General features: G+C 37.0%; 1 protein-coding gene across 2 annotated transcripts; it reads right to left on the bottom strand.

Annotated features, from left to right (window-relative positions):
• Window positions 1-385: 385 nt before the first annotated feature.
• On the bottom strand, window positions 386-21,645 carry LOC132087114 (uncharacterized). 2 transcript variants are annotated; one of them, XM_059493160.1, is made up of 7 exons: window positions 21,614-21,645; window positions 18,452-18,629; window positions 16,834-16,956; window positions 14,784-14,825; window positions 12,291-12,379; window positions 10,176-10,268; window positions 386-3,096 (listed from the first exon to the last, which is right to left on the bottom strand). In XM_059493160.1, exons 2-7 carry the CDS (start codon window positions 18,561-18,563, stop codon window positions 2,908-2,910), a joined length of 648 nt encoding a protein of 215 aa, XP_059349143.1. In that variant the 5' UTR covers window positions 18,564-18,629; window positions 21,614-21,645; the 3' UTR covers window positions 386-2,907. The 2 variants fall into 2 exon arrangements, with proteins under 2 accessions (XP_059349143.1, XP_059349142.1); XM_059493159.1 differs by having other exon boundaries at window positions 12,291-12,382.
• Between the last annotated feature and the right edge of the window lie 2,921 nt (window positions 21,646-24,566).

The raw sequence follows: 24,566 nt of genomic DNA on the forward strand, positions 1-24,566 counted from the left end.
ACTGAAACTGCATCATTTGGATTGCTTACAAGTTTTAGCAGTTTTGTAATTGCACCTATGTGAGATTGTAATAATTTGTTTAGACTGTAGAGACATTCAGTGTCTACTGAATGTGGAACAAGGATTATGGCCCTTGGCTGCTGAGCAAGGGTTATGGCCCTGAACCACAAACAACACTGGTGGCCATTGCTCGGGCAGAAATGGGGGAAGTGGGGACACACCATCACATGCTGACACAGCCTTGAAAAAATATCAAATAGAGGCAAGAAAAATGACAACTTCTAACCCAAATTTCTAGCTCCTTTGGCTCCCTGTAATGAAGGAAGTGTATGTAACACAGAGAAAGATCACTTGCTTTACAGTTATTGTAGTTTTTCTCACGGGTTTTATTGCAGGAAGTCAAAAATATGGTCAAAATACTACAAGTAATATATGAAGAATACTTGCATTACATTGGTCTAAGTGAACAAAATGCAGTACTTTATTTAAGGCACAGCTTTGGAAGGGCAGAAATACAAGAGCGACATATATATATTATTTTAATAATTATCACATCTGTTAAATGAAAGTTAAAGAATATAACTGTTGTTTTAAGCAGTAAAATACTAATTATATTTCATATTTGAATGTTAGACACATTGGATTTTATTGTAAAGTGTTTGAAACTATATTTTTCTGAAAGGCTAAAAATGAAAGCCATTCTGAAATGGCTTCTTCGATTTTCTGTTTTAAAATAAAATTTCTAAATTATTTCCACCTCACATATTAAAAACTTTTCTGCCACTCACAAGACACTTAGATTAGTGGGAACTGGAAAATGTCAGTTTGAAGGGATTTTATGATCAAAATAAAACTCCAGCAAAGATTAGGATAGAAAATTTTTAAACTTGCTTTACTATGTACATTAAGAATTATGAAGTTGTCTGATTTTACTGTGTTTTATGAGAAAAGAAGTCAAATGATATTACTATCCTATATATCAAATCCAAAATTGTGACTGCTGTATTCCATAAGGGCTTATTTTCCCTTGAATTGCTAAAATGATGGCACACGGTAAAAGTACAAAATTCTGCATATAACCATAATTTAAATTTTAACTATAAAATAGATTCAAATTTAACTGAGGTAAATGTTACTTTTGTGGTGATATCAGCAATGCTGATTTCATTAATATGCTTTGTGCAAGCTTTATGGTGACTTGTCGTCTTTTCATCAACTTCCCATCTAGCACATTCTGTAATTTAGTGAGGTGACTACACTACCAACAATAAATGTATGACTATGAAGTGTTAGTGTATCAGATAGTGAAACTAATGTACTTACTACGACTGAATCTATTTCTTGTGTAACATCTTAAGCAGTTTAAGTTAACTTGATTCTAGTGTAATAAATGCTGAAATTAATATCTAGAGTTTTGGAGTTTTTCTTCACACTACCTCTTGGCAGTTTATTGAACTCTTGGCAGGTCCAGAGCTTGTAAGTATTATTTAGAAAATATTTAAAAGCTCTCTTCAATGAGCATTATAACGAACATAAAGATTTTCGCTATTTGAAGAATACAACAAGCAAGCTGTGAAATCTTTTAAGGCCTCACAGACCTTTGGAGCTTAGTTTACAATAGAAAATTGCATTATTGCAATGTGCATTGGCGTGATTGACTGACTGATGTTAGGATTCTTATTTCAGGTGTGCATTGTTTATTATACCTGCACAGGATTATTCCTGCAAGTGTGTTATATTGTAGGCTGTTTTGCTGCAACTAAGCAGCAGTCCCTTGGTGTAGGTGCACCATGCCTATCATTTATACACATAGAGTCTCAAATTACTTGCATCACAGAAAATGGCCACTAAATCAGAGTGGAAGTCCATGTACAGCAATGAAGAACCAGATCTTTAACCCTTAGTGATCCTGATAACTTTCAGGTTGTTTTCTCATGTATTTCAAATATGTTATGGTTTGCAGGGCATGTTCTATAGACATTTAAGTGTCAACATCTTCCATTTGGCATTGACCGACCCTGTAGCTCTAAGGTAAGTACTCTTATGGCTCCTCCAGTATAGCCCACATGAACACTTAGTGTTTATTTTATTCATTAATTTTGAATATTATTGTTTTTCTGATGCTGTTCTGCACTCTGCTTTGCAATTGAACATGTGATTGTATTTCCCTCTGTGACTTAGAAGTGGAAGCCAATACATCAGAGCAATTTTCTGCTGCATTTGCAGGCATCTCTTATGGCCCATCAGTTCAATGTGCCTCCCTCCCTCTGCCTGCACATTGTGCATCTGATGGTCTGTGTACATTTTCTTAGAGAGCTGCCATGCTGAAGAGATGCTGAAATTGCATAGTGTACTACATGGAGCTTGGAGCTACAGGTGCAGAGATATCTTCTAACTTCCAGCATCTTCCCTTGCTCTCAGAAAGAGTCAAGACACCTTTTCTGACTCTTTCTCCAAGTCAGTCAGTCAGGATATGTACATATGCATTTAACAAGTTCTGAAAGTCTTCTGAAAGTTTTCTTGTCACACTCAGGTGAGCTTATAAGAGATAGTTTATAGAAAGTAAAATGCTTATCGCATGGAAAACTAATGGCATATTTTATGATCATTTTCATATATGTTCCTTATTGTTGCCATCTTTGAAATATCCCCTGTATATTTTCCCACACCAGAATATTTTGTTTCCTTAAAAACACAATTGGAAGGTAGGACACAGAGACTGATCAGTTAGTATGTTTTTCAAACTTGACCTTCCTCTTTTGCTATTGAATGTCCAGAAATAAAGGATGCTGGTGGCTTAGATTATGAAAATGTAAAAATTTAGCCCAAACAGAAATTAGCTGGTCTCAAACTTCCTCATCTTCTTAGGAGATGTATGGGCACTTAGGCCACCGAAAAGTAGACAAGTTACTTTTCCTCTAAATATGACACCCTGAAGTAAAAATTTTTTTCCTCATTGGGCTCTTTGTTTTCCAGCTTGCGAATATCAAGTGAGTCATCATTCACACACAGATAGTAACTTCTGTCTTCATAGCACTGGAACTGCACTGAAGTTCCTTGGTTATGCATGATGAAAAGGTTATTCTCTTCACTCAGCTATGAAAATACACAAAATAAAAACCACATTGTATTTCTAATGCCATTCTATAATGTCAAACGTGACAAAAATTCATGTATGCTGTTAGTTTGTTATATTTTATGCTTGTTATACTTTTCTCCAGTGACTCATATTTACCAATTTTTAAATAAACCTTAGGCAACAACTAATAATTTTGGGATAGATTCTGTGATAACTATGAATAAAAGTAATACCCATGTCCCTCAAAAGACTGAGTAATACTAGACTAATAGATGCATTCCTTTGCTTCATAAAAACACCAGCACAGTTTACTCAGTGTATTTATGATAACTTAAGTTTTTCATTTGGTTATTTTCTCACCTTAGGCCTACCCTATCAATTGCCACTAGTAGTAAAATGTCAATCCACAGTTTTGCTTGTCTCTTTTGAAGTAAAATTAGAATGTTACAGTAAAAACTACTCTTAAACAACTTACGCTCTATTACCTGTGGCTTTTCTGTATATCTCCAGTTTCCAATGCACTTTTTAAAAAGATCCATCTCTGGACCAATAGCTATTGTCTAAAGAGCTACTCTGTGTGTGTGTGTGTGTGTGTGTGTGTGTGTGTGTGTGTGTGTGTGTGTGTGAGGGTGGGTGGGTGTATGTGTTTGTGCTGACTGGGCATCTCAGGGTGGGGATGGAAAAATAGTTGCAAAAAAACATCACGCCAGTGAGAGGAAGAGTATGTGCTGAAATCTGCAGAAACTGCTAAGCTTGGGGCTCCAAAGGGCTGCTGAACCTGCCCGTGGTCTCCAGCACTCCTCCAGCACTACCACAGGTCGTGTAATCCACATCACATCCAAGCGGCTGCTGTAGCTGGACGGAGATTACAGGGCAGTGTGTGTGAGCACAGCTGCTGGGACCAGCAGCCCTGGGTGTGACTGTGCACAGCTGCCTGGAACCTGCTGGGCTGGGGGTATGAGCCCCTGCTCCTGCCTCTGTGCACTGAGAGAAGGAGTAACTGTGAATAAATACTGTGTGAGTAGTTACCTGATGCTAATAGTGGGACATTAATTAGTAGAAGGTTGAGATTTGTGTTTCCTCCAACTCAGCTTCCTGCCAGACAGCAGGGAATTTAGAATATCCTTTGGGAAAGACTGAACATATCAAATTCAAATTATTTTAACTTTCAACACTCTTGCTCTGCCTATCTTCTATAAGTCCGCCCGTGTTCTGCCCAGTTCTATAACTCTGACTAGTCTGGTGTGTTATCATTGCTTAAGGGGACCTCTAAAAGGAAACAGAATCCTTGAGGAAAAGCAGGAGCGCATTTAAGGGTATCAGCTTGCTGGAAATTACAGTGTTGGCAATAACCACCTTTTGACAGAAGGAGCAATGTGTCCTTTTAGCCCGTACGACAACAGGAGATGGAAAGAAATTGTCTTGCAATTATTGAGGAGTACTTCAGAGAAACTTGGGGAATACACCTTCAAAGCTATGATGGGAAGCAGCTAGAACACTCTGTCCTGATCAATTAAATGTAACAACAGTGTCTGCAGCTTCAATCAAAAAACATTTAAGTTTTAAAAAATACTATTAAGGAAGTAGAAGAAAATTTGTCTTTGGGAAACGAATACCTACTAGGGACTCAGAATGTAAAAAATAAACATAAAAGGAATGAGAATGTTTGGTGAAAGAAATCCAGTAGAAGCAAGGAAAGAGATTCATATGTACAACGCAGAAATTCACGCTAGAGCAAGGGAGATTCCAAAGGGGTTTTGTAAAGAAAAATTTGCATGCTTACAAAGGCAAATTGAGATTCAGAGATTTAAAAATACCCACTGTACCTGCATGAAATGATGGAAAATTAGATGGAAAAGTGTAAGAGGAAAATTATTTAGAGAATGGCGCTATTTGGGTGGGAGAAGGAAGAAGAACTCAAAATAGAAGCATAATGAAGCACCATCAGGGCTGGGATGCGCAGCAGGTCATTGGAAAGAGCAAAATGTTTTGCAAGAAATTACGGCAGAGGTGATTTTCTATTATGACCTGTAAAGGAGGATGATGAGAAAACCTGGAGAATGTGGTGGACTACTGCCAGATAATGTTCCTCCCAAGGACAGTTTCTACAGTAGGACTCAAGACAATTTGCAAGTTCCAAGAAAAAAGCTGCTGATTTTTAGTTACAATCTGATATTTTGCTTTTCGTTGCATTAAATGAAGAACCAATTTACAGCTTAGGTTTCACATTTAATGACAAAAATTTCACCTTTATTCATGTCCCACAAGTGGTTCACAATGCACTTGAAATAGAACACATATGCTCATGTCAGAAAAATGCCACAAATATTGTCTTCACAGGCTAAAGAAAAACATGTCAGTGATGGGAACTACAGAAAAAGATGTGAGAGAGTAGTATACAAGTTTTAAAATTAATAGACTCAAAATTATATAAAGTCAGATCAAATATGGCACAATGAGCATTACTCCAAGCTAGGTTCAAATCCTGCACTGTAACCTAGGAAGAAACTAGAAGATAAGAAGGAATGGATTTGAAGGCCAGCTGAAACAGAGCATCTTGTCATGTTACGATGTGTTACACAGAGTGTGGGGCACACTGCAATCTACATTTTGCCTCAGATCAAAGAGAATCAAAGAGCATGTGATCAAAGAGACAAGAGTCATGCAATGATGATAAGCAAACTAGTAAAACTGAGCTGCCACCTCAATTGTATCACAGAAGTTATGGACATTGGAAGGCGTTACAGATTAGTTATGTGGTTTGTGGCTAAAACAGGATTGATGACACACCACTGGAAATTTTGGCTGTTGTGCAGTGCATGCACAACATCAAGAGCTTCTCTTTCTTTCCACTCAGCCTCAGTGCATAAGCTGGGATGGGCAAGAGGATGAGACAGAACACATCTAGAAGGACAGCTGTGTCAGAGTGGCCAGAGGGATACTCTATGTCATGTGATGTCATGGCCAGTCATAACGGATGTAAAGGATGGAAAATGTGGGGTTGGGAGGATGGGTGTTTGCTTCTGAGAAGACTACTACTCAGAGACTGGCTGAGCATTGGTCAGGGGAGGAGGTGAGTAAGTGCTTTTGCATCACTTGTGGTTTTTTCTGACCTTCATATGTTTTACTTTTGAGTTTTTTTCTTAATTCAAAAACTTCCTTACTTTTGCTCTTGCTATTCTCTAATAAACTGATAGTGTGGTGTTGGTTCTTGCAAATGTTAAATGTATGTTATAAGGTTAGAAGAAGTTCTGTTAAGATCTGGTGTCTCTTCATGTAAGTTTTCTAATATTGAAAGTTAAGTAGCTAAGCACCCAGCACTGCCCCTTGTTCTTTATTCAGTCCCTTGTTGTGGTTCAATAAACATTTTTAAATGTTAAGAAGTGAGGTGTCATTTCTTGCATGTTCTCTCCCCTGACAGGAGAGTGGGTCTGAATGAATATCTGGTGCAGGGGCTTGGATGCTGGCTGGAGCAACACACCTCAGTCTATTTTTTTACCACAGCTGGTCCTTCCTGACAAATTGGGCTGTGCTTCCAGCCGTGGGTCAGTCAGCTCCAGGTGTGTTGGACATCCCTCCACTGAAAGAAAATTTTGGCCTGTACACTGCTGCCAAGGTGATCAATAAAAATGCTTTGGCAATATCAGCTGTGGCATTCACTCTGCCACCTTTGATTCGATTCATACTGAAGGTGCAGGATCTCTGATACAGCAGCCCTGAATGACAGGAATGTTCAGCCCAGAACAGTCCACTTTCAACATCCATCAGACTCTGCGCTGGCCATATGTGACCACTGAAGAGTGAGTGAGGCTTGCAGATCACTCCCTGGCTTTTCAATAGATGATCAACTTTTGAAGCAAAAAGCCCCAAAAACTTCAGGCTGCATGCTGGGTGCCAAAAAGGACTGTGTCTCTGTCAGCTTGCTGCCAAGCACAGTAAACACGGCACTGTCAGTACTTACAAGGTAAAAACTTCAGGATCAAGGTATCTTAGGGGGCCTCACCAGATTTTACATGTTTGGAGTTTATTTTGGCCTACTGGAGTAAAGAATAAGTCTCTTAATAAAGTCTTTCATGACTGCACAGCCTCTGGTATAATCTCCTTCCTTCTTGTCTTCATTGAACTACTCAGTAAAATAGAGAGGCTTGTGGAATAAAAACTTTTGCAGCTCTTAACAGAACTTTCACAGCTGCAGTACTTCAGGTCCCAGTCCACCCAGGCTGGAATATTCCAGTCAAAACTTTGGCAAATGCTGTCCAGACACAATGATCTAATGATCTAAACCTTGCATTATCCAGCAGGGAACAATAACTTGGAAGAAAAACAGCCTGATCCAGCAATTGAAATTGCTGAATACTATCCTTTAGTATTCTTTTACGCATATGTGTTAATTAATGAATATCTGAAACAGAGGGAAAATTGGGTGCTACTAGTACTTCAGAAAAGATGAGAGGGTGATGAATACATCATCAAAGGTCTGAGTGTAGCAATGGGTCAAGAATACATTAAATATTATGATTGAACCAGAAGTTACACTGAAGTAAGATACTACAGATGTAGTAGTGTATGTGTACTGAAGATGTGTACTTCTGTGATAACCATTGTATGCTCACTAATTTCTGCACTTCTGGAAGAGTAAAAAAAGAGAAATAGTAAAAAATTCACACAATAATTAATGCAAATGATATAAATGGGAGCTGTCTTACCTACTGGGAGAATTATGAGCAATGGGTGGGGGAACTGCTTTTAAGTGGAGAATCTAAAGTGAAAAACTGTTCTGTAGCTCTGAGATCATTCTGTTGTGTAGTTAATTGCATTTTTTTCTATGATATTATTAATTATGATAAGCATGGTCTATTATAGAGTTAGAATAATCACAGTTATAAGCAAATGTCCTGAGTCAACTGTTGGGGTTGGCTTCTCCACTACTGCTCTGTCTGGGATGCTGCCACTGTGTGAACTGTGTGAGGCCATAGCTGTGCCTACAGTGCAGTTTTTCACTTGAACCAAAAGAGCATTGCAATAAAAATTGGTGTTGTCTTTCTGACTTAATCCCCAATCAGATGTTATTAAACTATTACTTGCTGTAATTTTAAATATTTTATTGTTATTACAATCTAATTAATATATTAAAATTAATTTAATAAAAGAGGATTCAATTAATATTGATTGTGAACCATGTCTCAATGTTTCAATTGCCTTGGTTACAGAAATGAAAGTTTACAACACTCTATACAACTCTTCCTGGTATAATGATAGGGTCCGCAGATTCTCACATTTCTGCTAATTCTACTGGCAGTCTTCAAACAAGAAGACTGCCAGTAGAAACAAGAAAAACAAGAAAATGCCTGTCTTTAAGATTAGCTATTCAAAGCTAGCAGATTAAATATCACATTGCAGCCCTGAATAGCTTTGTCATTATCCACGAGAAGTATTTCTCCATCTCAGTGCACTACGATCCTAAGGACAATGCAGACATTATTCATTACACCAGGAATGTACTGATCAGTACATTCATTTTAGAATGTTTATGAGGAATCTCATGATTCAGAGTTGACTATGATTTGGCCTCTTTACCCAACTGGATGTGGTTCAAGTGCAGGTTTCTGATTTCTCCTCATACAAATGAGTAACTGTTTTTCTCCTATTTCAGGGTATCAGTAAGAAACCACGACGAGCAGATCACTATCTGTCTTACTACGTAATGAATGGGTTCCCAGAAATCTTCTTTTAACTATGTTTAAAAACACTAAGTGATATATAGATCTCTACAGGTAATTGTTACAGCTCTTTCCAGATGTCTCCCAAAACTTGCTGCCCTAAGGACACTAAACCTCTGTGAACAGCTCCAGTTTAAAAATTGTATGAAATAAAAAAGTGTATTAAAAATAATTTGCAAAAGTTAATATGACTGTGATCGTTTATAACATACAAGGGAGAGACTAAAAGTTGCATTAAAAATTTCCTAAGCTTTGCTGCTTTCTCCTTCTGTGGGGAGCCAAAGAATATTAGTGGCAGAAGAGTAACTCAGCAGAACTTGAACTGAAGGACCCACTTAGCTTTTCCAGGCTCAGAATGTAGCAGATTTGTTCATTAATTATCAGTAGTGTAGCTCATACCTGTTGGAAACCATTTCAGATAGATGTCAATTTACCGGAATTGGAAATTCAATGCTTACTGATTTAGGAGAAAAGTCAGCATTTTAGAAATTTTAGGCTGGGAATTTCAGGTTTTCAGGGTTTCACAGAACATCTTATGAAGTTCTGAAACTACTTGGGTCCAGATAGTTCTAATTTTGCCTGGTGAAATTGGAAAGATTGGCTTTTCAGTTGAATGATAAAGCCACAGGGCTACAATTCTAATTAAAAATATTATTAGTTACATTTCCTTAGTTTTGCATTTTCTCTAGATTATAACACCTACTATCCTAAAGTTTAGGTATCCCAAAGAGCAACTAATTTCCTTCATGTGCCTACTATGTTTTATCATTTCTATATAGAGAAGAGTCAACAAAACCAAGCTTTCGTCACAAAAACATGTGAAGAAACCACCCATTTAACTGTATTTCTGTCCATAATACATTACTCCCGATTTATAATCATCTGATTACATGAAATCCATCAGATGAATTTCTGATTCGTCTGAAAAAAACCCTGAAAATGACAGGGTTTTATTACTTCCCAGAAGTTTATGACTGATGGATTCATTAGTTCTTTAAACATCATAACTTTTGTAATCTGATCCTTCTAGATACCTTCTGCTAATATACTCACCCAGATTTTCTGTATCTTGCCGAAGAATTTGTACCAGATAAAATCTACTTTTTGTCTCCCTTCATTTTGTATAAGCATAATAATACAGGAAACATATCTACCTCTCATGTTTTAATTCAAAGTCGGATATTTTGCCTGGAGATTGAAGGATGTAGTCATTATTGTATTTTTCCTTTTCTGAGAAAAAAAATCAGCTCAAAGAAAAGTAAGCAATTTGTCACCTAATGAGTAACAGGATGAATTCAGATGCCCTTTTTACACACCTGTATTTGCATATACAGTCTCACACACAGGTTTTTATTTGTTTGATCATGATTGTATACCTGTTTAAAGTCAGGATTTTCATGGCTGCAAGTTTTCGTATCACATCCCTTAAATGAAGGACAATCTGGCTCTGAACAGGATGCTTTTAAGACCTGTGTTTACAACAAACAGATTTATTAATTTTTAAATTTAATTTGGTAATTTTTTCATCATACTTTGCTTTTCAAACCCATCCAATGTGGCATTAGTTCTTAAAAAATTATATTTTTAAAAAGTTCATTAATTATTACATTCAAATAATCCCAGATTAATAAATTGACAAATTATTGAAAAAATTTCATTGATATATTCCTGTTTCATAATTTGCACAGCAAAATGAATTGGATTGAATGCAAATACTCAAGACAGTCCTTCAAACTATGTAATGTTCAGGTCCTATTTAGAAGTGCAACCCTGATTGAACCATATTGTACCAGGATACCAAAATTTTTTTCCAGATAAGAAGCCTTGTCCTGTTCCATACCAGAATCCCTGTTGAGACTAAGGAAATTATTTGTATTGTGCTGGAAAAAGAAAGGTTTGTGATCTTTCCAAGGTTTTACACATTTGCTAGATGCTAAGTATGTCTTCATCTTCAGATAAGAACTGCTTTCTATTGTGTCAAGAAACATAATCTGGTATGACCTGGAATTTTAAAATAGTTCATTGGAAAATAAAATCCTGTGGCTGCAGCTCTCTGGCCACAGAGAGCAGCAGGCACAACTTTCCCAGGCATTGTCCTGGGGAAGGCTATGAGAAGATCAGAGAAAAGAATGATAAACATTCCTTATCTTCACTTGCTGCACTGTTGTTGTGCTCATGTGGAATGTGTTATGGAGATTTGTTTACCGAAGGGTGATTTCTTAACTGGACACTGGTGGTGGTGCTTGGAATCAATTCACCAATCTGGTCCAAGCTGTGTCAGACTGTCTGCAAGGGCAATGAGTTTCTTAGAAGTATGGTATGATATATGATATATGATATATGATATATGATATATGATATATGATATATGATATATGATATATGATATATGATATGATATGATATGATATGATATGATATGATATGATATGATATGATATGATATGATATTATATAGCAATTGATCAGCCTTCTGAAATCATGGAGTCAATGTTAATTATCACCCCATGGGGGACCTGTGCTATGATAAATCCATTCAGGCTCAACACTCAGTTCTTCTCTTGATTTGGTAGAACACCCTTCAAAAAATTGATTTATGAGAAGGTAACCTCTGAACCAGAAAAATCCTTTAAAAATAGTTGATGTTTCAAGGACAGAAAGGAAAATCCCTTTCTGTGAGTAATAGGGCAAAATATGATTTATGTGTCTTACAATATACATTTCCCTAGAAAAATTCAGGAAATAGATTTTATGAATAGTCATTTGTGAGTTAAAAACAAATGAAAAAATCCATGACTTTTTGAGAAAGCATTTGGTGATTTCCACCATCATGCATGGCTGACATTAAGAGGGTTATTCTTTATCTCAATATCTCTGTATAAACAGAGCTTCTTGGACCTTTGCTCTGCTGTAGATGGTAAATTGCAACAAAATATTCTTTCTCAGACAGATTTTAGCACTGGCTTTAATCCCTCTCTGGGGAAGACTAGCCTTGCCTTCCCTTCCTATCAGAAGCAAACCTTCACAAGATTGGAGAAAATGGGAATGCTTAGACGCCAGATGGCAAATGTTTGAAACTGGATGTTCAGCTGTGTTTTCTCTTCATCACATTCCTTGTTCTGTGATGTGCATTCATTGGAAGAAAACAATTCCCATCTTAAACTCACCTCTTTCCAAGGCAAGACTTCTGCTTTTTACTCTCCTCTTATTTTCCTGCATGTTTTCTGGCTAAGAAGCTCCCTCTTCCTCCACAGAGACTGGAACTCATCATCCCTGACTATCTTCTAGTGGCAGTAATCAACTATCTAACCCAAAAACTTTTGCAATAATCTTCTCTCAGTATTTCATAAAAAAGAATAAGGGGACATACTCAGAAGTTATGAAATGTGGAAGGTGGTAAGAAAAATGAATTTGAAAAGTTCTGTGGGGGAAATTGTCTTACAGTAAGAGAGAGCATCCACATGTTATAAAGAAAATAAACAATTTCTTACCTTCAGAGAGAGATTTTTCTTACTCTTGCACAAAAAGACAAATTCATTAAGCTTTGATCTCTGTGTGAGGCTCACCAAAATTTTAGAATCTGCTTTACACAGAAGAGAATATTGTAATAATATGAGTATCACTTTATAAAATAAAGAAGAGCTGAATATGCTTTACAAAGAGAAAACATACTTTATAGGCATGGGAATAGGCATAAATATAATCACTCTTGATACCTTTATCTTGTCTAAAGTATTTAAAGCCTGTGACTTTGTGAGACTTTAAATTTGCCATATATATAGTTAATTTCTCTACTTTTATGGTCAATGTATGAAATATCAGTTGTACATTACTACATGTCATATGAACTACAAAGGCAAATGTAGTGGTAGATAACTCATATGTGTAGTAAACACGTTTACTCTATACACCTGGCTATGTATATGTCAATATGCAAAATGTAGGATTTTTTCCCCTCTACTTTTTGCATGTTTCTAGATAATAATCCTTTTACTATTATAATTGTGGGTGCATTGGATAAATTCCATTTTTGAGCTAAAACTGTTTTTTCACCTGCAGGAAGTAAGATGATATCAATAATATGGGAATTCTTCAGCCTGCTAAAGTGACAATGTTCATTGTTACCTTCTGGTACTTCAAGACGTCAGCAAAAAGTAAATAAATTAAGGTACCCTTTGCCAACCCTTACAGCACACAAGAGCATTACCTAGCAAACCCAATATATATGTATTACATACATTGTAATTACATATTACAATGACTGCTCAGTGATGCTATACTTATCTGACTGGCTTGCAAACTTACTTCAAAAAACACCACTTGTGCTTTTAGAAGTATGACAAGTTCCATTTAAGGCAGAAAATATAAAAGAAAGTGGCAGTTGATCTATATGTTTAACTACAGCAGCTGAATACAAATTTTAAAATGTTAGATTATTATGCATTACCACTTACAGTTAAGGAGTTTGGAGTATTACCAAAGGCATTTTTTTGCTTTTGAAGGATACGGAGAATTAGCAGAATGTATTCATCTCACTTGACTAATTTTAGCTTCTCTTGGACCTGATTTTAGTTGTCTTAACTTTCCTTAAGTGTAATGCTTTTGTATTATTCTTCTGAAGGAATTTTTCCGAGACCACTTTAGCATGAAAATAGCATTAAAAATCCTTGTTAAAAATTAAGAAAAACTCAAACTGACTATGTCTTATTCAGTTTAAATGAGTATTTAGATAAATATAGTAGGCTACTATAGCAGGTCTACAATTCTGTTATCTTGTATTACTTTTTGTGATATCACCTTAGATTGCCTCAGGGGCAATGGTCCAGTTTTAGTTGTAGCATTTAAGAGACATATCAACAGGCAAGAGAGATTTCTTATCGAAGTCAAGAGTTTTCTCTCTTGAAGGCAAGAGTGACAACAAAGGAGGTATGCAGGAGTCCATCCAGTTCACCAGGGACACCCATCAACATAACTTACGTCTCAACTATCCTTGTCTTGCTCCATCTAGAGTTTATTGTGACTTGCTTATACATTGTTTAGTCTGAGTAAGTCCAAAGGAGCCCAACTTTATCACTTATAAAAGATGTGGCAACTGGTCTATCAAGCAGCCAGAGAATGGCAAGGAAAGTAAGGAACCTTATTGTGATTGTATATCAATGATACTTCCACTCTGATGGATTTTGAATTAATTACCTTGTCTCTCTGGTCACTAAAACCTTACCAGAGTCCAAGGGGCAATTTTAAAATCCATGCAAAGAAAATGCCTTGAAATTAAATAAATAAAAAAACATCTTGCTTAGGGATATCCCTATTTGGTATTTGGGAGGATATCCCTATTTGGTATTTGGGAGGATATCAGTATTTTTATACTGTTCCTTAGAAATCTTCATTTGTCCCTTCTTCAAGGTACATCTGGTACTGGACCAGATTTGTTCTTATTGTTACAGGAACCCTTGATTATTGGAATTAGAGTGCATTTTTCTTCCACTGTAATAGCTGAACTAATATATCTTTGATTTTCTCAATAATTTCGTAAGTGTATAATATGAAAGTTCCCAAAGCCTCCTCCTTCTTCATATTAATTTCTCTTTGGTTTTCCTCTCCTGCTAAAACAGGTCTTCACTTTAAGTCTCATATGCCAGCAGCAGAACACACACACTTTTCTATAGAAAAAATTGTATGTTCCAGTTTGTATACAATATATTCCCTTACATACATTTGCTTTCAGTCCAAGTCACTACTCCTAATTTACAAATTTTTTAACTTTGAAGATTTCTACTTATGGAACACAGAAAGGCTCTTTTATTTTTAGACCTGTCCAGTAACCTGAGCTAAGTGAAAAATCTGATACAGTATGTTAGTTCTAATGGCAAGTCTATGTGTAAAACACTACTACCTTCTTTTCCTATGCTCTAATATATTTTCTAAACCAGACCCTAACAGAGATGATACCTTTTTTTTCCCCACAAGATGTTTTTCATTACCTGGTGCTTCATTCCTTGTGAACACGCTTAACCACGCAATATCTAAAATAGAAGGTATTTAACAAATACGTGGAATTAGAGATCTAAGCATTCCTCAGATTTAAAAAAAATAGAAACCGCTTCAAGAATTGTTTTGAAACATAATCTGAGAAGAAATGTCTAATTGCAACAGACATCAGATTTCTTTTCTTGAGGGTCTCTGAATTCACTTAACCCTGTAAGGTTGTACAGTTAGACTTGTGAACAGGTACACTGAAGTCTGAACACTGAGCTTAAAAAGTGTATTGATTGCTTAATTATATTTTGCAACAGAGAATGCACCTAAGAAACAAGAAGTTGGTGACCAGCTGTAAAGCCTAGCATGCTATTAAAGAGGAGCCTGAAGTCCCTTGGCAGTGAAAGTGAGTACCTTAATATTAAATGTATGGGACTGGAAGGCAACAAGAAAAAATAGCAGCTTGTTTCTGGCTTTTCTAACATCAGCCTGAATCACACAGCCAGTCAGCTGAGGAAAACATCATCCACTTCTGGTAAAAATGTCACAAACATCCTTGATACAACTTGTTCCTAATATTACGTTGTTGCAACTGCGTCATGAATATATGTCTTTGGTGCTTCTGTGCGCAATTATATTACACAACATTTCCTTTTTTGTTGGTGGTGGTGTTTTTGGGCTTTTTTTGTTTGGTTTGATTTTGGTGTCATTTTTGTGTTGCAGGAATATCAGTGTCTTCTACATCAGGCTTGTCAGACCATGTATTTGTTCACAAACTGCTTCCATTGTATACCTATACAGGTTTTGGTTCTGTTCATAAATTAACAATAATAATTGTCTGAGTGACTCCAAAATTTGATGGAGTTATCAAGAAAAAGATACTGAAAAATATATAAAACACACTTAAGTACCCTATCAGTGTAGCTGTCATTATTCTCAATTTAATAGAATGAAAGTTTTAGTAATTCAATTAAAGATTAATTAATCAATTAATCCAACTAAAAGATTTCAACTTTTCCCTCTATTTATGGTTAAAAATGTGTTTTATTGAGTTTTTTTCCTGCTTTCATATCTCTGGAAATGGTACCATTCTAGAATAATTGCATAATTCTAGAATAATTGCATTTGATATAATTTAATTTTTCTCTATCCTCTAACAAGTCTTTGCATGATGATAGCTATGATAACATCTCTGGTGTCAAATACTGAAGCCCCTTTTGAGACAAAAGAGTTCAATTAAAAACAAAATAACCCCACAAATTCCAAAATGTGCCCTATTCTCCATTTTGCATTTGTTTTTGAGCATTACCTTTCCTTTGTCTCTCTCCTGAGCTAAATGTCTAGACTTCCCACTTAATCAAATGAGTGTAAACAATATAATCTTATTATTTAAATATATAATAAACCTACTGCAAATCAGGATAAAAGTATTCTTGTATCATTATCAGTGTTCATACAGATCCAATATATTGTTATGTCTACAGAGAACAGGATCACTTAGAATCATTTAGATTGGAAAAGACCCTTATGATCATTGAATACAACCATAATCTGACATTGACAAGTACACTATCTTCCTAATCACCACATCCAAACACCTAAATCCCTACTGAGTGGAGACACAAGAACTTCCCTGAGCAGCCTGTTCCAAAGCTTGGCAGCACTAGCAACAGAGATATTTTTCCTAATATTTGATCTAAATTTCCCCTGGCACAACCTGAGGCCATTTCCCCTCATCCGGCCTCTTGTTACCTGGGAGAAGGTAACAAGACCCCCACCTGGATACACCTTCCTGTTTGGCAGCCGTAGAGATAAGGTCCCTCTGAGCCTGTTTTCCTCCAGGCTAAACACCCCCAGCTTCCTCCACTGCTCCTCACAGGACTTGTGCTCCAAACCCTTCCCCAGCTCCACTGCCCATCTCTGGACATGCTCCAGCGCCTCAATGTCTTTGTTGGAGAGAGGGGCCCAGGGACATGTGACACGTAATAGTACATTTGAAAATTTCCTGAGTACTATACATGCAATTGGTGAGTTTTGGTATGTAAGGAACATTACCTTCATGGGATTGTGAATCCTTGGTAGATATTTCATGATGACCATCTTCATCTATATCAAAATGCACTATTTTTGAATTGTCAGTTAGTATATAGCATTTCGATGTTTTTCGCAGCCTAAACCCTAATAAAAAATGAGTTATAATTCATTTTACTATCAACAAAGAAATTACATCATTCTATTAGAAAAAGATCAAGGGCATTTTTAACAATCCTTACTTGATAATCTATGTATATTTGAACTATGAGCAGTATAGCCAACATACCAGAAATTATCTAGTATGGGCTTAAGCAGCTGTTTTGAGGACTTGGTATTGGTGTGAAGAAGGACAATAAATATTTCTTTGCTGAGAAGGTTATGTCAGTGACCAGGAAACTTGCCTGTTTCACAGTTTTGCATTTTGAATATTGGATCTGGGTATAAATAGGACTTTCAGGTAAGAGTGCTAGCTAAAAAGCAGCATTTAGTTTGGGGATCAGATATCTTGTCCTAAAAAAAAAAAAAAAAACAAACAAAAAACAAACCAACAAACCCAAGTCTTTCTAACTAAAAGCTGCCAGGAGGGAAATTGCTCTCTTTCATTCCTAAATGCAACTGTGTTGTTCTGGATGTCAGAAGGATGTATGTCTGGACACCTTGATATGAGACACCTCCAGAATAACACTGTAAGTCACAATTTTGATTATGTTCAGCTGAACATTGTTTTACTGGAAGAGATTTGATACTTTCAAATGCAGTTACGACATTTCTGAAATGACAAAGACCTCCAGGGTATGCTGCAAGATAAAAAATCCTGCCTTTGCCAGAATAATTAGCCAAACAAAACAACAGGATACACAGAATGCATCATCAGTAGCATAATGTTTTAGGAATGCTTGACTTCACAAAAAACTTTTTTACTTATTTTATAATAAGATACCTGCTCTGAAACATCTGTATTTAGGCAAATATTTTGAAAAAATTTCATTTTTTTCAAGAAGCTTTCTTTCCACCCTGTTTAGGCTGAGCAGAAACTCTGCAGAAAGAGAAGGATGATGCACATTCTGACAGCTTGAACCACACACTCCAGAAGTGGCAGGTTCTGTGTTGGACCTTTGATTATATGTATAGCTGATTTGTGGTTGGACAAAGATTTTCTCTTCAAAGGCAGCTGGCAATCAGGCTTCCAGAAAAAAAGATGGGTTGTTCTAAAAAGTAACGGAACAACTACAATAATCAATACAGTAAATCTTTTTAAAAATTTATGTTAAAGTAGCTATAGTTCAAGAATTCTACTTATAAGTAGAACTAGAGCACCCAAAGAACTAGTACAGTGCCCAAACTAGAATGGTTGGCAGGTCTGCTTATCATTCACCTTCTCCAGGGAGGTACATTTGTACATTAGGAATTACTGGTATGAACATGGTGGGATGAAAAATGTAATGTCAGTATTTTAAGAAGTATTTCTGTTCTGGTTATTTTAAAGGTAGCTTTGGGGTTCTATTTTTCACCAAATATTTTTCTTTTTGACAGAATTATAGAAAAGCTGCTCCACATGCTTAATTTTGTTGGAATTTGCCTTGGATTGGAATATTCTTTTCAAGACTATAAACATATTTGTCACTCAGGGAAGACTTACCTGAGTTTACAGGAGCTGTTCTCATACTTGCATGCAGACATGTCGTCCTTACAGACCCCCTTCTACGGAGAGGCACTTGATACGGCATTATGCGGCCTGAGCGGAGCAGCATTGCCAAGGCGTTGAAGAAATACTGATGATGATGATGATGATCTCACTTGACTTCCTTTTTTGAGTCCTAAAGTAGGAGTTAGAATTTGTCACAAGACTTTGTGTTTCCATTGAGAAACAAGTTTTCAAATATAATTTTGATAAATGACAGTTAATAGAAGTAGATAGACTCTAAAAATGTTTGACTGCTTGCATGATCCAAGCCTTTGTCCTGCAAAGCAAAAAAACTGCGTTTCCAGTGATGGTAAATCAGTTAACTACCTAAACTTTCACTAAGATGCACATCAACATGGATAACACAGTTGTGTTGAATGAATATGTTTTGAAAGACTTCCCCTAGGATAATATATAAGCAGTGTTTGTGACTTCAGTTTTTGTTTGTCAATCATAGGAAGCTAGCTACATTTTGCTAACTGAATTGAAAAATCACATTCATTTTGTGGATACAGCATAAGATAATTGTCAAAGTATTAATAAGTGATTGAAAATTATGCTGACTGATGATCTGACTCTCAGAGGTGTACATAGGTATGTTGCAATATCTTAAACCAAGGTTCAGGAAATCTTGCCTCAGAAATGAGGACTTGAATTTGGAAACTTGAGGAATATGTTATAATTATTAAGGAATATCAGATTAGATACCTGAAGGAGAGCTTGATGTCTAAGAATGTGAACTGCTTTGATGGTGCAACCACCCAGGCAGCTACTAAGGTAATCCCAAAGTTGCAATTTAAATCACTGCATTTCAGGAAAGCTAAGGATCTTACTTTGGTTTAAAGAAAGGAAAGCTGAAATTCTGAAGTCTACATGCTCTCCTGAAGTCACCTGTTTATGGCAAGTGTTTATGGCAAGTGCAGACCAAAGAAAACAACAAGCTTCAATTCTGTCTGGTATCCTGGAGAATGAAACAGGGTAAGATGGGTACAATTTTAGCCCCATGCAGCCTTGCACAGAATAATTAAATATCTGTCAGACCAGAAAGATTAAGGCTCTGACACAAGTGTAATGGTTTGTAAATTCACCCAAGGAAGAGTATGGCAGTCCTGTTTTCTGGTTTGGCTCACTTCCCTGATGCAAAACTTCATATTAAATTTTTTACATGAAATGAAAAACTTCTGTCCTGGCAGTTCTCTTGTTACCAGACTAAAAGGGATAACTACGGCTCTTATTCAGTCTCTTCAACTCTAGTTATAACAACATTCAGTTAGATCACTGAAAAGTGAAATATTTGTTATATGGGATTGCTCTTCCTTGTGAATAGGGCTCATATAATTAATGATAACTTCCAGTCAGAGGTAGAACGAAAAGGCTGGGTCTCCCACATCTTGCTGAGCATTCTTAACAAAAAACCCCCATTTTATGTGGGGTTTTTTCACCAGGAAATTGGTCTCTGGAAACTTCCACCTGTATCGGGCTCTATGGTGTGTGTGGACAGTAATGCCACCTTGTGGCTCTTGAGAGATATAAGTCTCTAGGCGCTCATTAACATTAAAGACTCAAGACTTTGCTGGGTCTGCGAGGCTCAAAACCACACAATAACCTACTCAAGTTTCTTACTAAAAACAAGTGTAATTCTAGTTTGGCTGCTCTTAATCAGAAGTTCTGAAGATCCCAATTCCTGGTTTTGATCTATCTTCAGTCTTGCCCCTGCATTGCTTACACTCGCAACAGTAAGACAAAAAGGAGAATGTCCTCAAGTCAGGACTGAAGAATTCCAGAAGATGTCAGGCCAGTTCAAAGACATTCTCAGAAACATGTTTAGGAAGTGGATAAATTCTGAAGAAACTTTCTATGATGAACTATGGACAGGTAACCTTGATGTTATGAAGGACTGTACTAAATTTTAATTAGTTTGGTTTGTTTAAACAAGTAGAAAATGGAAAAGTCTGTGGTAAAACTTCACCTCTGTTGGCTCTCCAGAAGCCAGTTAGTTGTTCTCCAGAACAATTAAAACTCCCTAAAATAAATAAAACAAGCTTTCACACCTTGAAGAGCCATATATTCCTTAAGACTGAGTGACATATAAATGCTCCCATTTCAAGAAACCTTTCCTGTCATTACATATTCTTATACACACATCACCTATGCCCACATTTTTCACTCTTTGTCGCAGTCTTTTATGCCATGTATATCTTCCTATGTTGATTTCTTTATCCTAATGTCTTTCATACCTATTTCTTCGGTTATTTTCTCTCTTCTGTAAGGTATATATTGAAGTGGACTAAGAAGACTTGGATATTGTTCTTGGCTGCAGATGTGTCAACCACTGTTTTCATAACTTGGTTCTGATAAGTTTCATTTTGCATCCAAACTATGTATAAAGGAATTAAAGTTCTTTAAACTGCTGAAACTAGCAGCAGTCTAATTACTTTTAAGAAATTAATGAGTATGTTTGTGGCCAAAGAAAACAAGATCATACTAAAAGCAGAAGAAATTTGTTTTTTACCACTACATGGATTATATTAATTCATTGATATGAAGACAGCAAAGAAAACCTCTTATATAGCCTCTCTTGCTCCCGTTGTGATCTTGCTTGCTTTCTCTTTCATTTAATCCCAAGACACATGTGATCATAAAATTAAATTAAATCAAATTCAGTACATAAAAACAACATTTAAAACTGTGGAATTCATCCATATGGTGGTATGTTCCAAATATTATCTCATACCATGTTGACAAATTCCTAACATATGTCTAAGATCCTTACAGGGTCAGAACTGTTTTAGTTGAGTGTATTGGGTTGTGGCTGTCAGGCCTGCTAGCAGAGGTAGTAATTCCTCCAGGTTTATCCAATTTAAAAGTGGATTAAAAAGAATTTTTGGCATCCTCTAGCTAATAAAAGATGAGGTTATAGTCTCCTTCAAATCAGGCTTTACAAAATCTATGATCTAAACAAGACAGGAGTACACAAAAATGAACATAAACTAGATGAAGTTTTCTTAAGAAAACTTTAAGGTCAACTGAAACAATCACTCATAAAATTTCAACAAAGAGTCTGATAACATAATCTTAAATTATTTAATCCTGCTGTAATCTGCCATTCTTGCTTACCTTATTTTGTCTCTGCTGGGACACTTCCACTGAACAGAATGCTAGAAGCAGCTCTGTTACAGCCAATTTATTGTCTGAACAGAGGGCAGGAAGCCAAACCTCTGAATAAAACAAAAGTCTGACGTGGATTTAATCTTCTAGATCTCTACACACTCTCATTTATATCAACATTCCAATGGTTCTAACTATTCCTGGAATTACAAAAGGGTTGGAAATTGTAGGAGCAAACTTTTAAATGCCTGTTTCTGTATGATGCCACAGAACTGCCTAGAACTGCACGCAAATTTTTAGCCACTAGTTTTGTGTATTCTATTCCTATATTTTATGTCACTAATGTTGTTCTTGTTATCTGTCATTCTTCCAGGGCTGAGTCACGTGCAGATACTAGGGTTATAGTAATACAGACATATTAAAAGTAGGAGTTGTAGCCTCTGTTTCAGGGAGCTCAAAACAAACTTACTGCTTAAACATTTTCCCAGCTATCAAATGGGCTTTGCCTGCACAGCATCAATTCCCATACTTGGCATCAATTCCCATGTTTGTGACATGAGTGAGCTGCTAAAAATTAGATGTGATTCATCTCTTTGCCCATGAGGCCCTGGTAATATGTAGGTTTTCGTTATCAAATTTAGTAGATTCAATTGGCCTTACCTATCTGTTTGCATCCCTTCACTTCCTATTCATATTATCTAACCCTTTTGTAATTAGCGAGCCTCGCATTTTTACAGGAGTGAGTAACATTTTTATTTATCTCACTGAAATGAGAAAAAATCCCATAAAATCAATTACATTTACTTTTTTTTTGGCCAAAGCTTTCTTAAAATCAAGAAGCTACTGCTTTTATCTAGAGTTTGTTTACTATATAAAGAAGGTTACATAATTTATCTGTGTTTGATTTAGGAGAAGTCTTTTTCATTTTCCAAGCCCTCACCAGACACTGGTAATGTATTGGGTCAACAGAAAAACTGTATTGAAACACATACTTAGTGACAAAGCAATTTGATACTTTGAAATCTCAAGTCTTTGTCTATTACCCAAACAGTCTGCAAAACGTGGGGAAGTTTCTAAATGGCATGGTGTAAGAGTGTCCTTCCAGTACACAATCATCCTAATTTTGTGTGGGATAGAGTTAATTTTCATGCTGGTATATGGGATAATGTTGTGATTTAGATTTAGGATGAGAATAATGTTGATAGCAGACTGATGAGTGGAGTGTTAAGCATTAAGACAAGGACTTTTTCTGTTTCTCACATCACACTACCAGTGAAGAGTCTGCGAGACACGAGTAGCTGGGAGGAGACAGAGGTGATATAGCTGACCGTGACTGACTGGAAGGATATTCCATACTATATGGTGTAAAGCTTAGTAATATTAGCTGCACATAAAGCTGGCTGGGGGCTTGGGAGCTGGCTCTGTATCTGCTAGCAGGTGGCTACCAGCCACATTGTGCATTACTTGTTTTGTATACTCTAATTTTAATGATAGTTATTTTTGTTTCCCCTCCTGTTTCTGGCCTATTAAGCTGTCTTTATCTCAACGGTGAATTTAATGTTTTTTCCCCCAATTCTCTTACTTATCCTGGGGTGGTGACAGGGAAGTGAGCAAGTGTTTTGTATGGTGTTAGCTGCCTGCTGGATTAAACCACAAGAGTCCATTTTGGCACCCAGCCCATGGGTGTGAAGGGTTAAGATAACCACTGCTTTGACGTGTTAAAACAAATTTGTTATAAGCAATTAGTTGCATTGGTTTAATAGTTACTGGCCACAATGTTGACTTATTTGATCTCAATGTTGTTGTGTGTTCTCAGAGTTGCTTTGGGTAACACCTTACTTGCTATGTTCCCTGCTGTGGAAAGGGCTAGCAGCGGGCCTGTTGGCTAAAGGAGCGAGAAGTAAGAGGAAGAAGCTGAACCAAGGAGATCGGGAGAGGAAAGATGGGAGCCTTCTGCGACTGGAGGGGAAACAACTGGAAAGTGTATCAGCCATTTTCACTAATCAAGTGTTGCCAACTGTTGCCAACGGTTGCTAACGGTTGCAAACGTTGCTAACGGTTGACAAGTGAGACTAAGACTGAGTGTGCTTATGGTCTCTGCTTTAATGTCGTGACCGCCTCGACTGCGACACCCTGCTGTGTCATTTCTCAGCTCTGGGTTAGGGTTGATGTTGTTGAGCTTTGTAACATGGGGTTTTGATATGATAAGATGCCTCTTGGCAGGACTGAGGCAGTGTGTACACCCAGCATCGCTGCTGCATCTGCATTCCTGTCAGGAATGACACATAACTACACCTCCAGGGGTCCATCCATGGGAATGACACCCTCTGCCATCCTTCCTTTCTCCTCCAGGTGACTTACAACACCTCTTGGAAAGTATCCCCAGGGTGACCAAACCAGCACCTTTGCATTGCTATGACACATGAATATGTCTCAGCTCTTGTGTAAGTTTACACAACAAAGTAAGAACATCACCCACAGATCTGCCCTAAGGCTGGATAGTTATGAGTGGCAAGGGGTGTGGGATAGGATGGGCAAGTGCCTAGGGCAGTGGGCATATCCCAGTGTTTTAAGACTTCACCTCTAAAAACCTGAGGAATGCGGAAAAATGTATTAAAATATTTGGGCAAGATGAGCTGTCACCCAATAATTCCAGAGAGACACAAATCACTGCAATGTGCTGGGGCCTGGTCCAGGCTGACTGAGATCTGTTCAGCAGAGCTCAGTGCCTGCTGCAGGAGGGAAGGTCTCTGGAACTAAGAGCAAAGTGACAGAGTCCAAGGCTGAACCAGAAAACCAACCCGTGCCAGTATTATCTGAGATTGTGTGCAAGGAGAAATACTGGAAGAAGAAGTGTGTGGAAGCAGGTGACAGCTGGTCTGTGAGCTAGGAAGAGTGAGTTAGAAGAAGCTGGTAAGAGTTGTGTTTACCCCTGAAAGGAATTCTGCCAAGGTTGTTGACA

This window comes from Ammospiza nelsoni, chromosome Z (assembly GCF_027579445.1).
Source record: "Ammospiza nelsoni isolate bAmmNel1 chromosome Z, bAmmNel1.pri, whole genome shotgun sequence".
Classification (NCBI taxonomy): Eukaryota; Metazoa; Chordata; class Aves; order Passeriformes; family Passerellidae; genus Ammospiza; species Ammospiza nelsoni.

Bases quoted from the DNA above. Each gene is read 5' to 3' on its own strand.
- LOC132087114 (XM_059493159.1), bottom strand. From the start codon at position 18,563: ATGCTGCTCCGCTCAGGCCGCATAATGCCGTATCAAGTGCCTCTCCGT. The intron at 14,826-16,833 runs GTAATGTTCCTT...CTTCTATTTTAG, and splicing joins GGATTCACAATCCCATGAAG to ATATTGCGTGGTTAAGCGTG. The intron at 3,097-10,175 runs GTATACAATCAT...GTATTTTCATAG, and splicing joins AAAATCCTGACTTTAAACAG to CTGAGTGAAGAGAATAACCT.